General features: G+C 38.2%; 1 protein-coding gene across 2 annotated transcripts in view; it reads left to right on the top strand.

Annotated features, from left to right (window-relative positions):
* Positions 1-17,608, top strand: part of asic4a (acid-sensing (proton-gated) ion channel family member 4a) — a 100,889-nt gene that overhangs the window by 63,256 nt on the left and 20,025 nt on the right. For both annotated transcript variants that reach the window (XM_042001963.1, XM_042001962.1), the window contains exon 2: positions 16,417-16,561. In XM_042001963.1, coding sequence (XP_041857897.1) covers positions 16,417-16,561 — 145 coding nt within the window. The remainder of the gene's footprint in view (positions 1-16,416; positions 16,562-17,608) is intronic.

The raw sequence follows: 17,608 nt of genomic DNA, 5'->3' as shown, positions 1-17,608 counted from the left end.
GATAGGTTGGGAACCACCACTAAAAAATGCACACGTTGTTTTAACCTGAAATTCCAGCAGCAACACGGAGGAATCAGCATTTGGCTCTTCATTAGGTTTTTGTACTGAACTGACATACTTTAAAAGTGCATTTAAAATGTTAGAATATATCTAAATGCTCTCACAGTTCAGTTTTATCACATGAACTAATTATTTAGCACACACAACAAAATAATTAAATCTTTGTAGTTGAATTACTTAAAATCTTCATTATAAAAATATTGTATTTAAATTTATTTAATATGGTCCACATTCAGTTCCTTTGTAGGACTAATCCCCTTGTCTAGGGCAGGGGTTCTTAACCTCTTTTACTCTGGGGCTCAACTTTTCCAGTACAACGTGGTTTGGGGCCCATTGCCATATTAACAATGTTCTGTTTGATCTCACTCTTGCTTTAATTTGTATTCAATAACTAAACCAAATACACTTGTTGTTTAACAACTAAAACCTTGTGAAATACAGTATCACATGATGAAAAAATATGACATGATACAATGAGATCATCACAAAGACATTTATATATCATCCGTATATGACACTGCACACAACAAGACACACAATAGGATAATAAGTCATTTGGCAAATTCAGGTGCCTCCAAAAACTCATTTGAAAGCTCAAGTCAGACTTATAGACACAAAATCTTGTAAATATGATATTAACAGCTTATAAAAAATACTTGAAAAAAATGCAGGGACTTAAAAAAAATGGAAATTTTATCAATAAAATGATGCAGTGATAAAAATGCATTTAAAAAAAGGTTCAAATGAAATAAAATAAAATTATAGTTTATATATATTTAAATACAAAGCATTTAATCAAACTATTTATTTAATAAATTTTTCTTAGCATGCTTTTAAGAGTTGACAGAAATGACAGATGTTTTCTACTTCTGTAGCCTATTTTCTCTTTTTTGTCTTCTTCTTCTTCTTCTTCTTCTTCTTCTTCTTCTTCTTCTTCTTCTTCGTCTTCTTTTTGTTAAAAATTCTACCTTCTTTCCCACGAGTGTTGATGTTTAGTAGCTAAAAGCTGCTTTAGGGCTGGGATAGACTCGCTGTGAGCACAAGAGTACATGTCAACGTTCCTCTACATTTGTGTATATACTTGCTGCAAACAACCGAAGCACAGCTCGGCAAAACACTCAATACTGGAGATCACCACAAGGGGGAGTACACAGCCCTTGGACTTTGGAATAGTGAAGAGGTCAATCTACTAGTCACATTGTATTTCTGGGGCCTAAAAGGCTTCTAATTTGTTACCAACTGTTAAGGCACAAGTGTTGTGAGTAGGAAAAATTATACAGATGCTGGTAGCTGCGAACAAGATCCGAGGGATGGTCTTAAAAACTATCCACCATTGTGTTTACCTCGGACCTGTCATGTTCATGCTCATGTTAGCAAAGCGCCACTAACATTCAAGTCAATATTGCAAATCAGGCACATGACACGTTTTCTAGCATCAATGCAAGCAGCCTATATGCTAGGAGAATGCTAGAAATGCATGGCAGCCACAATACGTACAAGGACACATCGCTAACAGTAAGTATATCCCAGCCCTTACTGTTGAAGGTTTCAGTGCTGAATAGTAATAGCTAACATTAGCTAATGCTCCATATGCACCTCTCGGCTCTGTTTCGTTATCTCTGTTTACAAAACCGTACTTAATGGATTGGACTGTTTTTGCACAATATTTTTGTGTTTTGGGGGTTTGCCACCATTTTTGTCTTAGTTTTTCATGTTAAATATTTCTTCATAACTTTTGCTACAGGCTAACAGCTAGCTGAGTCTTCTTCTGCTTATTGGAGTTAGTTAAACAACTAAGCTGCATTGCAACTGAGCTTCTAATAATAATGATAAAGTATATCTTGTGTTGATAAGACGGCTACTACATATAACTACCAACAGTTTGTGCCTGTTCATTTTGATGACTATTAACTACATTAATTGAACGTAACCTGCAGTGTGAACGCAGCTTTGTGTGCACCTGTGTGCTGATGGTGCCCTAGGTGACCACCTGTGTTGCCTATAGGAAAGACCAGCACTGCCCAGAGCTGTCTTTTCAAATATACAGCACATTTTAGAACATTAACGGCATTATTAGCTCCCCTGCTAGTAGAAATATTTTGCTTGGTATAAAGAGGCGAAGCCTGGAAAGAGCATGCAGGAGATGAGTAAAACTGCACTACTTAACTTTCCACCCTTAAAACTCTGTGCTTTTGACTTATTTTGATCTAACATTGACATTTATTATGCACATCCCTGGAATTGTCATTGCTCTGCAGCATCTGGGGCTGAGATACAACACTTCACAACTTTTTTTCTCACAGTCTGGAGAATCATGTGATAGATGCATTTTCATTTACAGCACTGTGTCACATGCAAGAAACTGGATATCAACACAATAGTTCTGTTGGACTCGCACTTTGGCTGAATCAACAAAGAAATTGTTGAAGGAAGCAAGAAAAAGACAAAGATAGCGACAGAGCAAGCAATAAGACAGGACTTAACATTGGAATTTTACAGGCTGAAGAGAGCTCAGAGAAGAAATAGGATGCAAGAAGGATGCCAAATTTGCCTACATTAGGGGAGGTAAGTTAAAAAAGTTTTTAGTAGTACATGTTGTTTGGATGAAACAAGATTTCTCAGAGAACTTTGAGTTGTGGTAGGCAGTCCAGCCACACTTTTATTTCACTGTATGTAAATCCCTGCTGTCAAGAGCAGAGCGGGAAGACTTCCAGAATTTCATCCACTTAATAAACCATGTTCTTTGGCAAAAAAAAGCTTCCCACAGTTGGATAAGACCAAAGTCAACAATGCTCTGGTTTTCCCTAAGATGTTTCTGAGTCCAAGTTTAGTTTGGGTTTGTTTTAGTTTGTTGTAGGCTGTCATTTAGCTCCTTTAGTACAAGACCCAGTGGCTTTCTGTGATCATATATTGCACCCATATCGGACAAGACTGTCGTGTTGAAATATGTGTGGTAATATATTTGTCTGAGGGCAGTGTAAGCAGGAATGCTACTCTTTTTTATTTCAAACTATTGATAGATGAAGGATGAAGGAAACTGGCAATGTTTAGTAAAGTACTAGTAGTCATATGAGCAGAGTTTCAGCAGTGCTTCATAATGTTATCATTGTGTTTATGTAGTTAATAGGCTAGTTGCTGATAAGCACAAAAATACTTTTTGAAGGCTTCTCAAAGAGATGGATATACGCTAGTAACAAACTGCTGTTTTTTTCTAAATCTAGTAGAGGTAATAATTTCTTGACTGAAGGGAATCACTCTTTTTGGTTGTTTGGGTGTAAAGCATTAGCATAACCTCTGCTCCCTCTGCTACAGAGCAAAATGATTTACTTAACATTACTAGCTTATTAATTAAATTCTTCTTTACTTTTGAGATTTTGCTTTGGAGGAAATGCTCAATAAATGTATAGCATTTAGTTTATTTAACAATTAATGGCTTTCACAAAGGATGCGCTGGGGGCAAGGGTGTATTTGCATAAATCCTGTCCAAGTTTGGTGCCAGTTATGTAGCAAATAACCAGGAATTAGTTAATTTTTCTTGCGGCAGACTTGGATGCAAGATGGGTCTGTGAAACTGAGGAGGTTGCTGGAAAAAAGTGAGGAAGAGGAGAAGCTGTTCAGCCATTACTTCATGTTTTGTCTGGCACTTTGTGTGAAGTGGGTGATTGCTGAGATCTTCCAGTTTACCTCCAACTGGATATGCCAACATGTCATGTTGTCACTGCGTCCAGGTTGAAATTATTTTAATATCAGTGCAGCGTTCACAGACAGCACACTTGTCCTTGCGCTGCACCACACCAGATGCACAGACAGACATAGTGTCCATAGTGTCTTTAACTAAATCCTTCAAGCAGCAATATAACATATATGTGGCTAAAAATAGCATTAATGTTGCATCAGTATTACTTGGCAGTTTTTAAATTGCCTGCATATTCACAGGTTCATGGGTTACCTCACCCAACCTCATACTGTAAAAGGAGTTACTTGTTAAAATCTGACATTTGCCAAACTCCATTGGGACAGGAGTGAGAACATATTTTCCATTGAGAAAACCCTTAAGTGCTGTCCATTGCTCTTCTTTCCATGAATAAATCATCTGTTATTCAGGCATGACTGATTATATAACCAATTATGCTTATATCTCTCAGGGCGCATAATCACTGGCACTGTTTGGTCTGTTTCCATATATAGTATGTTACATTTGGAGTAGTGTAAACACATATTCACACTCTGGTGCAAACCAAAGAAGTGAACTCTAGTCTGCTTGAAAACCTTGGGTCTTTTCAGTTGCAAGTGAACCCTGATGCCGTATACTTACAGTGTGAAAGCAAACTGACCATCCCATGAACCAAAGAGAGAAAGTGATGGAGGATACCTCATAGTGCAACATGCTGGATAACTCCTTGCTTCTCCTGCTGCTCAGGTTCTTGTAAAAATTAAAATAAAAAAGAAACCCCAGACTGCATGAACTTGTTGTTCCACTGTTAACTTACAGTAAATGAGCCATTTTCACTCCTGGCCGATTTGATTAACTGGATTTTTTTTTTTTTCTTCTTCTTCTTCATTTTTTTTTCCTTCTTGGTAAGTGATGGTTTTAGGGAATATCACCCCTAACGAGCAGTTGTAGTAACTGTGAAACGTTGTCCAGGTGTTTCAGTCCACTGGTCTAAAGATCAGTGTGAATGCAAACCAAATGTAGGGAGGAATTCCCTGGACAATTCCGTCCCTCTCCTGTGTAAATTATGTGGGTAATTTGTGCTTTTTCTGGGGCACTGCGAATCTGTCGCTTGACTCAGCAAACTGAGCAATATCACCTGAAACCACGGGGTCAGTGTTGAACAGTATAGCTGACATGCAACTAGCAAAAGGAACAAACCAGAGAAGAAGAAGAAAAACAGAAGGAAGAAGACAACAGCGAGGACAACAACTGTAGAGTTGGCGGAAGCTTTTTAACAGGCAGTTGCCAACAACTTCATAGCGGTGCATTACCGCCGCCAGCTGGTGTCCGAAACTGATGTCAGAACGCAGGAGTGAACTCTGAACTCAGCACTGCCCATTAATGGATGAACTGACTTCACAACCATGGCAACGTAAATGACACATGGAAGTATAAAGGGCAGCGACGTATGACTTGAAATGGTCATACCTATTACGTACATAAGGGAGCATAAATGAGCCTTTTTATTCACCACAACAGCTGATTTGGCCACAAATACTGAAACCTGGCAAGAGTCTCCATTAACAGAAAACCTACGTGTCTTGCAAGATAGAGGGTGGAAGAAAGTTTTCCTTCTCAAGAGCTGTAATGTGATACCACAGTGCAAACGCTCATGATTCAACTTATTTATGTCTATTTTGAACTTTATTTTAATTTTCTTGGTTTTCCCAAAAGGAGTAATATTTTGTAATAGTTCTTATCTAAAATTATCATTTTGTTTCTAGGCTGAATTCAAAAACTCTGAATACAGAACAATGAACTTAAGCCAGAGAAATGGCCACCTGTTTGCTTTATGTGTGGTTTATTGTAGCAACTCTTTTGGTGTTCACTGTAATTTTGACAGTAATGTGTTTCTGTAACAGACCCCATAATTGCAACAATCACTTCCACAGCACCTTGACTGAATGTAAAATACCACAGACCCACTCAAAGGCTTTTGGCTGTACATTACAACAAACAACTTCAGTGTGAATAAAATCTGAAGAGATCAAATGCACATTGACAGACAGGGCTGTAACCACAGGACGCCATCCAACATTTTGAGGCCCAATCACAGACGGATTTTTTTCACTGACAGTCAAAGCCAAGGAAACAGGTTTTGTATTGTCACAACTATGCGACATACAGAGCCACACATCAACTAGGTCTAATCCACACTGAACTCTGGGGCTTCAAAAGGAAAATTTCAAAAGTGCCTTTTATGCTCATAGCTAATTAAATTGCATATGTGAGGCAGCCGTGTTATTTACCTCTAAAGGTGTTTGGAGCAAATTCAACAACCTCGTCAGCAAGATGCAAAAATTATGTTTTCAAAAATGTCACAAAAAACTGCTAAACATTCAATGAACTGGATGAACACAGCACAGTAATTAAATCATATAAAATAGCTGTCAGTTTCTACAAAAGCAAGTAACATTTTCTTCAAGCAGGCTTGTCCTTGTCGTGTGGGAGCTTTAGATGCTTCCTGGAGGACTTCCGGTAGTCTCATGATACCAACTTGGCAGAACTGGCGTCCACATGCCAAACATCTGGACAGATGGCATGTAGCCACCCCACTAATAGCAGGCCAGATTTCTCGCCTGTCTTTGATGTGCAGGCAGGGATTACAATGGTCCTCTGCTCTCACGCTTAATAACCTGGTATTACAGGGGCATCAAATCATCCATAATCTTTATTGACCTCCATTGGCAAATGGTAGGTGTTGCAACAACAGTGATAGATCAGGCACAGAAAAGAGGGAGAGAAAGGGAATGAATCAATGAAAGATTGAACAGAAATGTCAGATGAAGAAGTGGTGAAAACCAGAATAATTAGACCATGGAGTAATATTAGTGATTTATTTCTGAGAATATTTAGTATTCATAATGTCAGTGTGATGTCAGTCGCTCATTTGTGCAACGGTTCTGCCCTGTCTGTGCATGTGGGTGGTTAAATGGTCTTGCAGAGTTTTTGTTTCTTATTCCAGGATAGAACAAGTACAAGAACATTCGTTTATAAATGTCACCACCTCAGCTGTAATCATTAATTCACAGAAATTAATCATCAAGTCTTTCAGTCTCCTGCAGGTCCACTGTGGTCCTTTTTGTCCTGTAATTTTTTTCTTTTCATTTTCATCAGATTAAGTCAAGGACAGAAGCAGTGGTCCAAGGTTTTCCATTCCTGTTTGATCTCGCCTGCCCTTTGTTCCATTGCTGCATTACTTGCTTCTTTAACTTCAGAGGCCAAATTAAACGGGGTGTATTTAGGTGTGCAGTTAAAGCCTCTGTGTCTGCCAGACTTCCTTTTCCCGGGCTCTGGCTTTAGATCCAGCTTAGACTCATGAACTGTGAGATCTGCTTTTGACTTGAAACAAACTCTTTTCTATGAACAAAAACACTAATCAGACTTGTTTACTTGAATGATTTATGTAGCATGAAAAACAAGAATTCCCACACCTATAAATGTTGTACTCCTGAGAGGCAAATATTGTTTCATTGAGAGGGGATGGTTTAGGAAAGTAAGTAGGTAAGTAAGTGCACTTATTGCACCATCTTGTGAATAAAGCAAGTGTTACAAGTCGTTACAAGTCTCAGGACAATGGGCACATCACACTGGAGAAAAAACATGTATTTAATATCAACTTATCTGTAAGTCACGTCTTAGGAAATGCATGCAATCAAAAACATTTCTATGCACTAACACATTTTTCAAGTTATGAATAGCTTGTCACAAAGTGACATGAGCTAGCAGCTGATATTTATTTGCATCAGCATCACTCTTAGAAACCTGAAGGGACCCCATATTTGAAATTGATGATTCATGTCAAGAGATAGTAGATCCTGCTTTTCCTTTCTGGAAGTTTCATCAAACCCAACATATGGCTCCAGTCCAACAGATATCATTTCCCCAGAGTCCCTGCAAAAGAAAAACAACCCAGCAGGTGTCTTAGTTATGATGAATACTAAATAAAAGGGTGGCCAGGGAGCTTTGCTGGCATTTCTTTAGCAGCAGTTGGGTGGGATTGTTTGTGCTCCGGAGTGGGTGCCGATATCTGGGAGGAGCAGAGAGGGGTGTGAGATTGAACACTTAGGAAATGAGATCATGTGTTAACGACAAAGGTTGCTTAATTAAACCTGAAAATCTAAATGACTGCAGAAAAACAAAGTCAACAGTCAAACAAATGCCTGAGGCATGGCTGCTTGTCGGTGCATGGCATGGGCAGATTTCTCCTTGGTTATATCAGTGTGTAACGTACTGAATGACTTATCAGAACTGTGGGCACAATAAGGGGGTGGAAAAATAAAGCACATTTGGCTCATGTATTGCAGAGCAATGTCCTCTCTTTGCAATCTTGAGAGCAGCATTACGCCTCACTTATGGCATGACTATTCTGTATCCCCCTCCCTTCAGCATTAACCTCTAGCCTCGCAGTAGGATAAATAGTTTAAGATTCCTAAAACACTCATTTTAATAGAATAAACTTAATCATAGGTGCTGCTGGAGGTTAACAGAGAGGATCCAGAGATAATGAGATGACCCAGATTTTAACAGGACCCATCAAACATGCCAGTTTCTACAATCTTAATTAAAACTACATCTAATTTTATCATTTTCAATATTAATAAATGGTTTATGGCAACTTGTTCCTAAGGGAGCACAATTAATAGGTACTGTTCAATTTTAAAGGTTATGAACTGCTTACCTGTTTTACTTGCACCCAGGTACAAGGTCTGGCTCTGGGAAATGATTAATCTCAATTACACATAAAGACTGATTAGGGACCTGTCTCACTGTGGTGATCCAAATAGATTATCCCCATTATGACAGTAGTTTCTAATCACATTTATAAAATAGCGTCATTGTGGGCCCTTGGCTGTGATGTTAGTGCAGACGGTACTTACAGGAAGCTTTCACATCGCTGAGAGGGCTGTATGTAGTGGACTCTTGTGTTTGTGAGTTGCTGGATTGTGTTAGAGAGCATGTCCATTTTCAGCCGTTGTTTCAAGAGCATCCCTCACTGCTCCATTAGTTGAGTATGCTTGGATATGTGGGGAATAGCAGAAAGGGGAGCGAGGGTTGATGGGCCTCTGAATATACTGCTTAGGTGCTCAGAGCTGAGAGGACTGCAAAGGAAGCAAAGAGATTAGTCAGAACTCCTACACTGTTACCTGAAACAAACCTGCAGTCTCAGTCTTCATGTATTAAACATGGTTAAACATGAGAAAATGTATAGACAAACTACTTTAAATGATCTAGAAAGGCCATCTGCATCAGCGACGATCCAAAAATCAGTTAAAATTAGAGGTATTCTTTTTCATCAATAAGATTTGACTTAATTTTCTGTAGAGGGAAATTATGACAATTGAAATAAATCATTTTATATGATTTAACCTCAGAGTATGCATGGTATTTACCTCACTGGAATGACTGTATTAAACACCCACTGGGGAGCTGATACTCAGTCGTGTAATGAAGGTTGGAATTGATATAGTGATGTTTTGAATTGCAATCTAGTGCTGCGTCCCTGTGTTTAGAGACCGGCACTGAGATGGAGGTTAATGGTGTAAAAACTTGTGAGCCTCACATACCACTGCAATATCTGGGCTTCATGTCTATGCCTCATCTCTGTGACTCTCATATACATTCAACATGGGGGATTATGATAGGTCCAGATTTGACATCTCAAATCTCTGACCCATGATTAAAGTCACCTATCTGACATTTAGTTGAGGATTATTTATGAATCAGGCAGCTTAACCACTGTACATTTGAAGAAGAAAGGTTTGGCACCAAGGGCTTATCGCTTTGTGTCAGTTTTGCAAACATGTTCTCTTAGTTTGCTATCATTTTTCTATCCTAATCTTTAGCCAAATATTTGGGAGAATTCTCAGTTACCATGCCTTTTTGTTGACTTCTGAAGGATGTCACAGTGGTGAGATGATCACATGCTCTGATAATGGTAGATATTTTGGTGTTGGGTTTGAGATAAATGGAGAAAATAGTCATTTTTTAAGTATATATCAAATGTAACACAATACTTCTGTAATATATAATTAAAAAGAAAAAAAGACGAATCATTCATTATCTCATTATCAGTGTCCTCTCATACTTGACAAAATTGTGGGAGACCAGATATGGAGTAAAAAGCCAGCTGCAGGAAAGCTCTGATAGAAAAGTACTAATAAAAGCGTTAAAGGTATGTGGTCCATCTTTTCCTGCTGCCTTTGTGTCATTTAGTGGAATAGATCACATCCACTATGAAGATGTGTGACTACCCATGACCATGCTTTTTCATCAGCTGTTTGCAAGACATTACAGACAGTCCGGTGTGGCAGTGAGAGATACAGTTTGCTGCAAATGTGGGAGAGAAATGGTGACTTCACAGACCAAAGTTTTGTATGGGAGCCCAAATGGATGTTTTCAGTGCAAACCTGAAAGGAAGAAATTGGTTAAAAATGTGTTCACAGACCCTTCTCTGAGAAGGGATTGCCCTTCTCTTAAACACCATAAATGTGTTTTCTTTTCTTCTTCTACTTTCAAAACTCATTCCTCACAATCATTGCTGCTCTGTGTTCAGAAGGCAAAAGAGGCTTCATTTTTATACTTCCTTCTAAAGCCTGTTTCAACAATGGTTTAGAGAGATATAAATGGTCTCCCTGAGGTCTTTTCAAGGCAGTCTTGTAGCTTTACCCTTTGACCGTCAGAAAACATGAGAACATTTGTATGAAGATTAAAAAAAATGGGTGCATTTTTTAATTGTTTGTTTTTTAATCATGTTTCCACAAGCACTCTTGCATTGTTCAACATAAAAAAATGCTGTGGGTATTTTCTTACTGTTAATTTAGTCTTACATATCATACATGAAACCTCAAGAGACTGGAAAACCATTCAAACAGGAGATAATGTGTATTATGATGTGGTACATCAAGGTCCAGTGAATATGGTTTGGAATGAAATGGCTTAGTATGATAACAGTACATAGCTAATGCTATGCTATTATTTAATTTGATTTATTTAACCTTTATTTATACAGGTGATCCCATTGACTCACAATGTCACAAGAGGGACCTGTTTCAGGTAAAGATATGATACATGATGTAACATGTTACAATATAAACGAACATGAGATGATATTGTATTTTACTAAATGTTATATTTGGGAATTATACAATATCAAATAATACAGTACAATATAAAATTGTATTATACAACATGATTCAGTACAATACATCATAGCATGTAATTTCACAGAAGAAAATAACAATATGATACAATAACACATGATATAACACCATACAATGCGATGCGATACGATACGATGCAATATGATATAATAATATCTGATACTATGAAATACAATGCCTGATACACAATACAATACAACACAATATGATTTTTCTAGTTGCAGTGTCATATGATACAAATGAGATGATGTGAAATGATGCAATATGAAAAATTATTACAATAAAATTGAATGCAATAAAATTTAATTATCCACAAAAATATTTTTGCTTTCCTTCACAGTTCCAATTATGAAGCTGACAGGCACATTTAACACAGTTACATTTACAACACTGTCCGTTGCCTGACATGAACGTGAATGACATTAGCATCACCACATTCTCTGTCTGGATCTAATCAGGCTGATAACTTATTAAATCAGTGGGGATGAGGCAGGTTTTGCAGTGCAGTATTTTGACTGGCAGCTCTGTTTCACATTGGTCCTGGCAAAACATTTAAAAATATCATGTAAATATTCAGTTTATGTTGGATTGTGATTCAAGTCTGTCTGCTGGGAAGTTGTAATGAAGCCATTAAATCAAGGAACACTCTGTGTCAACCTTAAACCTTCATGAGGCAGCCTTAATGGTTTTCATCTGCCAATCAGTGCTTTTGCACTTTCTACCACCCTGTGTAAATGAATTCAAATCCTCCCTTCTCATACTCAGAGAGGCACCCGATGACATGCAGTCTGCCTGGAAATGGATGTCCTCTGGTGAAGCACTGAAGTGATCCCTGCAGGTTATTTAAAAGGGAAAGTTAGGACTGTCAGATCAGAGCCATAAAGAGGGTGTTTAAAGGTTTAGCCCACCAGGGCTTATGAATTACATGGTGAGGGCTTGGTCTCTTAATGCATTTAGCATGAAGAGATGGTGAATGAAACAAGGCACTTTGGAAGGAAAAAGATTCATAATGAATTGAGATTTAAGGCAGTTGCATTATAATTGGCAAGATGGGATGCAAACGTTATAATTTCAGGCGTCCTTACAAAAGTGTGCTGCCTATAGAGCAAGACTTCGTTTTGTTGTATTTATGCTTACAGTCTGGTCTAGTCAGTTTTTGTCAGCTGTATTTGTGTTACTCAGTGCTAAATTAGTTTGAAATAGTTTATAGTATGAACATACACAGTCTACTTTTGAAACAAAGGGGGGAAAGCACAGAAAACAAGAGAGTGCTTAGAAAGAAATGCATCCCTCCTGCAGGAAGGAAAAAAATCAGTGTACAAAGGGCAGATGAAGAAGAAGATATAGAGGGTAAAATATGCAAGTGTCCAATTTCTTGCAATATGTAAACATATAAAATATTGAGTACTCATCATTCACAGTGCACACAGCAAACTGCACACGGCTTCATCAATTTTAGAGACATAGAAATCAGTTGCTACAGATATGTGCTGGTATTTGAATAAAAACAAAACTTTTGGGAATAGATCATGTAAGATACTGAGGTTTCTCCATAAGCAATACAATTTTGAGCATTTAAATTTTTATGCTAAATTGATTACTCCTTTTTCTAGTTGGAAAATATCATTTTTAATCTATTTCTCTGTAGAAAATTGGTTATAAAATACAATTACAGTGACCACATTACCAATAAAGATTAGAACATATGGCATACAGCAAAAGGCTTGTGAAAGAGACTGTGTGTTCAGATAATGTAAAAATGTTTTGTTTTATTCAGTGTTTCATTACAATCTAAAAATCTGCCACTCAGATTCATGTTGTTTCAGGCCTCCAAATAACAACAATTTGAACAATGCTCCATTAAGTGCTGCAACAGTTTGTTCTTGAATTGCTCAAAGGAATACAATATATCCTTTCTCTAGTACGAGACTACCATGCTCCTGCTCTGTTTCAGCTTGTCTACAGTGGTGCCAAGTACTCCCATGGGATTAACTCAAGTCAGTCCTGGTGCCTTTGCTAAATTTGCTGCAGGAAGTAACAAGAGAAAAATGCTCCGTCAATCACATTGTAGATGCAGAGAGAAAAGACAGAGGAGGGTTTAGTAGCTGAGAAATAAACCAGTGGAAGCTTTGCCAACAACCATGTCCTGGGTGAGATGATGGGAAATTTTCCCCCCACTCCTTAGGGATATCATTTGTGAACATACCGGCGTCCTTCAAAACCAGGAGTTTTAGAGCGGAACCCAGGCACTTGGTTAGGGTATTTTGAGCATTTCAGAAGTGAAATCCTCCTTTGCCTCAGTTGCTTGCTTCATCAGATAAAGACTGCCAGTTGAGGCTTAAGTGTGTCAATGAACCCGGGTGGAGGTGGTGAATCAATGATAAGTGCAGCTTACCTCCTCAGCACCAGCCAAATAGAGATTAAACCATTTCAACCTAATAGCACATGTCAGTCAAAAGTCACACTTGAGTATTTGAACCCTGTCTCTTTTGCCATCTCCTATTTTCTTATCACATCCCCTGAAAAGATGCTGCAGTTTAGAAAAATGCAAAGTGGTTATCAGGACTAACTGAGAACCCAAGCGATCCACATCAGAGTCTGGGTTCAGATCTGTAATTGTCAGTAATTTCTCTGAATACTCAAACAAGACTCACTTTGAGGGTTAGCTTTGCAATTTACTCAAAAACACACACTCATACACAGCACACAGAAACACCCAGATCAAAGGCCTATTACTGCATAAAAGCTGTCTGTCTGAACAGCAGCTTGTGTAAACTATGCTCATTTCTTGCTCTAATCACTGTTGTGGATGTTACTAAATTGCTCACTGTTCCATAGAATTACTTGGCTGAGCCAATAACATTGGCTTTGATTTGCTGTTTAGCCATCTCAGATGTGGATATACCCTGTGGTCTATAAATGAGAGCTTGTGTTGTTCCACCAGTGTCCCTTATTTAGACATCATAGCGCTTATTATGTGGATCAAACTGATATCAAAGTCAGAGGCAAACATCTGTGTTTTTGTGAACGCTGGTACAGTTAGAGTCCCTTTAATGATCTGTCTGCAGAGTATTCATCTCGTTTGTTAAGTCGCTGTCGTTTTTCTAGTTGACCTCTCCTGCCTTCTGATTTGCACTTTTAATGCTTTCATCGCTGCCCCCTTTTATGTGATGTTTGGATGAAATGGCTCCATTAGATTACTTGTCTGTGCAGTGTGAAAATTGTATAATAAGTGTCTTAGGGAAGGGAAGGGAAGGGAAGGATCTCTCAGGACAGTTTTTTTAAAGGATCACCATGTTATAGGAGCTACATTTGGTAAGATAACTGATAGAACTGCAGCTATAAAGGTTGGTTAAAAGGGCTCTTTTTAGATTTTGAAAGCTTCTTGATGACTTTCTTTAAATTAAATTACTTTAAAGTGTGTTTTCATTATGTTTCAGGAAAAAGTCATCAGTCAATCTGTTGACTTGCCCTATGGGAGAAGAGTCTGTCCTCCAATCAAATGCGACCCTATGTGGCGATTGTTCGTGCAGGCTGAAACAGCTAATATTTACAACCTCTAGTGGTCATGAAAGCAGCTGCATGTAAATGGTAAAGTTAGAAATCATTAAGGCAATGGTCCAAGAATTTAAATTTTTTAACATTAAGCTAATTCAGTTTTTGGCTAAACCTAACCGGGAAGTGACAACATTATGTAATAACATTCTGCACTTGCATATAACCACTGCAACCAGCAATAACACATACCTGTTGCTATATGATGGCATCCACTTACCACATCTTCCTAGTGTTAAACTGACCATATTTACAAGAAACCTCTTGTGTGTGAGCATGGAAATGACAAAATCCTGCAGGATAGTAGAGTTTGACACCGGTGCATTAGCCTATATGACATATATATAACGGTCATCAGTGAGGGTTCAAAAAGGAGCCTTTCTCTGTGGAGTCAGCATGTTCTCTCCGTGTATGTTCGGGTTCTCTCTGATTACTCCCACTTCCTCCCACAAGACACGTATGTTAAATTAGTTGGCGACTTTAAATTCTCTTTAGGAGTTGTCTGTCTTTCCAGTTAACCCTGTGATGGACTGGTGACCTGTCCTAGGCGTGCCCTGCCTCTTGCCTATAGTAGCTGCTGGGATAGGCTCCAGCCCCTACGTGAATCTGCACTGGAATAAGCAGTTATACGAAATGGATGCATGGATTAATTGAACTGAACTGAACTAAATGACACAAGTGACCAAACTGGACTGTGAAACTATTATGCAGTGGACAAAGGTACGTATTACACGTATTATCAGTGTAACTGAGCTGAAATGTGATCTGCAATTTCTGCTGTCCACTTAATGTTCATAACATACTAAAACTCACACAAACATGACTTGTAAATAAGACTCAGAACACAGGCACAATTTCAACCAAAACTAGAAAGCTTCTTGCGCGTAAAAAGCTTATGTCTTCCCTTCAGACTCAGACTTGCATATGCGTAATCATAAGCAAATACATAGATTAGCACCCACATTGCCTGATGAACAATCTGCCAGATTTATAATCAATCAGAAAGTTCTGTATGCTGTACACAGGAGCAGACTGGCTACGGTTAACATGTAGCATACCTGTCAGCCCAGAGATACACAATTTAGATAGCTCTTTATACTTCTGCTTGTGTTTTTCTGTTTGATCAGCCAAAGAAAACACATACCCTTCCACGCTTTTCAAAAGCAAATCTTGCTCTCGTTAGAGCCTGATGCTCACAGCCTCAGTGTGCAGAGAAATCCAAAGCTGGACACCTGAAGGTATGATTGTACCTTTATAGTTCAGTGAAGGAGTTGTACAAATGCTCATAGAAGTCCTGTACAACAAACCATTGGAGTCAAACTTTAATATAAAAATAAAACCCACACAGCTTAGATTTGGTTGTTTTCGAGGGCTCTGCTCTGTGTTTAGGTGTGATTTCTGCTTCCCATTCTGCAAAACATCCTTTTGTTAACATGTGAATTGAGGGTTTTGCTAAAACCCTGAGGAGATAACAGTAAAATAGCTTGTAACTTGATATTTCCTGCAGCATGGTGCTTCAATTGAGAGGGATAAACAAAAAGATGATGTGTCCCAGCTCCTCTGATAGGTGGAGGTGTGATAGCTTATTCAAAGCAGCCCTTCTTTTGTTTTCTTTTGAAGAAAGGTTAAAGAATCTCTCATGGCTTTTGATAAGGGTGTTGGTGATACTATTAAACAGCACTGTAAAGAGTTTGTGCAGCGATTGTTAGAAACTGATTCAAATAAAGTTTATCTGAAGTCTGGAGGGATTGAGCATGCAGAAGTTTGTGTGTAATTTTTAAGAAACTCATCCAGTCAGGGCCTCAGTTTGTTCATTTTTTGCTTCATATCTGCAGTCATTTCAATGCACTGCTTGTCACAACCAGCACATGGACTTTGTTCTGTTTATGGTGATGTTCACAATATGAATCTGTCTTCTCCCAGGTTTACACCAGATATGGGAAATGCTACACTTTTAATGGAAACAAGACTACATCCAGAAAAGCCAAGCAAGGTGGAATGGGAAATGGTCTAGAGATCATGTTGGATATCCAGCAGGATGAGTATCTGCCCATCTGGAGAGAGACAAGTAAGCCTCACAAACATTTGTTTATTGTAATTCTGTTCTATGCTACCGCATGAGGTACTGTTGTTCCAATTAAAAAAAAAACCTGCTTTCACTGAAGCATATACCAGGCAGTCATGTGAAAATGAAAGTACACCCTATTCCAGTTGTATGATTTTGTGTCAACATAATAGAAGATAATCTGCTTCCCATCAGGTCCTAAAATTAGACAAATAGAAATTCAGATAAAAGACATAATACATGACATTTTACAAAGTGTAACCTATTTTATATAAACTAAGTCAAAATTCAAAAGCAATGTGTTTAAAACAAGAAAAGAGTAAACGCTTTCATTTAAAAGCTTGTTTAACCGCCTTCAGAAGCAATAATTTAAGCAGCATTTGTGGAGAAAGTTTGGCCAACTCAGGTTCATGGAGGTTTGCAGATTTTCATTCATGCAGAGCTCTCTTAAAGCCCCATATTATTTCAATCAGATAGAGGACTGGACATTAGGCTACTGAAAAAACTTGATTTTTTTTATTTCCATTTATTCTGTTGTAGATTTACTGCTGTGCTTGGAATCACCATCCTGTTGCATGACCCAATTTCAGCCAAGGATTAGCTGTTTGACAGATGGCCTCAGATTTAGCTATAAAATACTTTAATATACAAAGGAGTTTGTGCGCAACTTAGTTTATGCAATGTTTTCAAGTATTGTAGTTGCAAAGCAATCCCAAATCATCACCCTTCCACCACCGTGCTTGAAGCTGGTATATGGTGTTTGTTTTGCATCATGCAGTGTTTAGTTTTCACCAAACATGTAAGTATGTGAACATCTCGGCTTTAGTCATGCCTGGCCAAAAGACGTGGGGCCTCATTCATCAATATCTTCTTACGAATCTTCCTTTATTTGATGTTAAGTTGTACTTAAGGAATCACAAAATTGTCTGTATCTTTCCTCTCAGACTGGTAAATGCCATCCCCCATAAATTAAAAGGACGGATCAGCCGGTGTTACTTTGCATAGGTAACGCCAAAAAATGGCCATAAAAGGTCCAGATTTACAGGCCAT

This window comes from Melanotaenia boesemani, chromosome 12 (genome assembly GCF_017639745.1).
Source record: "Melanotaenia boesemani isolate fMelBoe1 chromosome 12, fMelBoe1.pri, whole genome shotgun sequence".
Taxonomy (NCBI): Eukaryota; Metazoa; Chordata; class Actinopteri; order Atheriniformes; family Melanotaeniidae; genus Melanotaenia; species Melanotaenia boesemani.
This window is presented reverse-complemented; position numbering and strand designations above follow the sequence as displayed.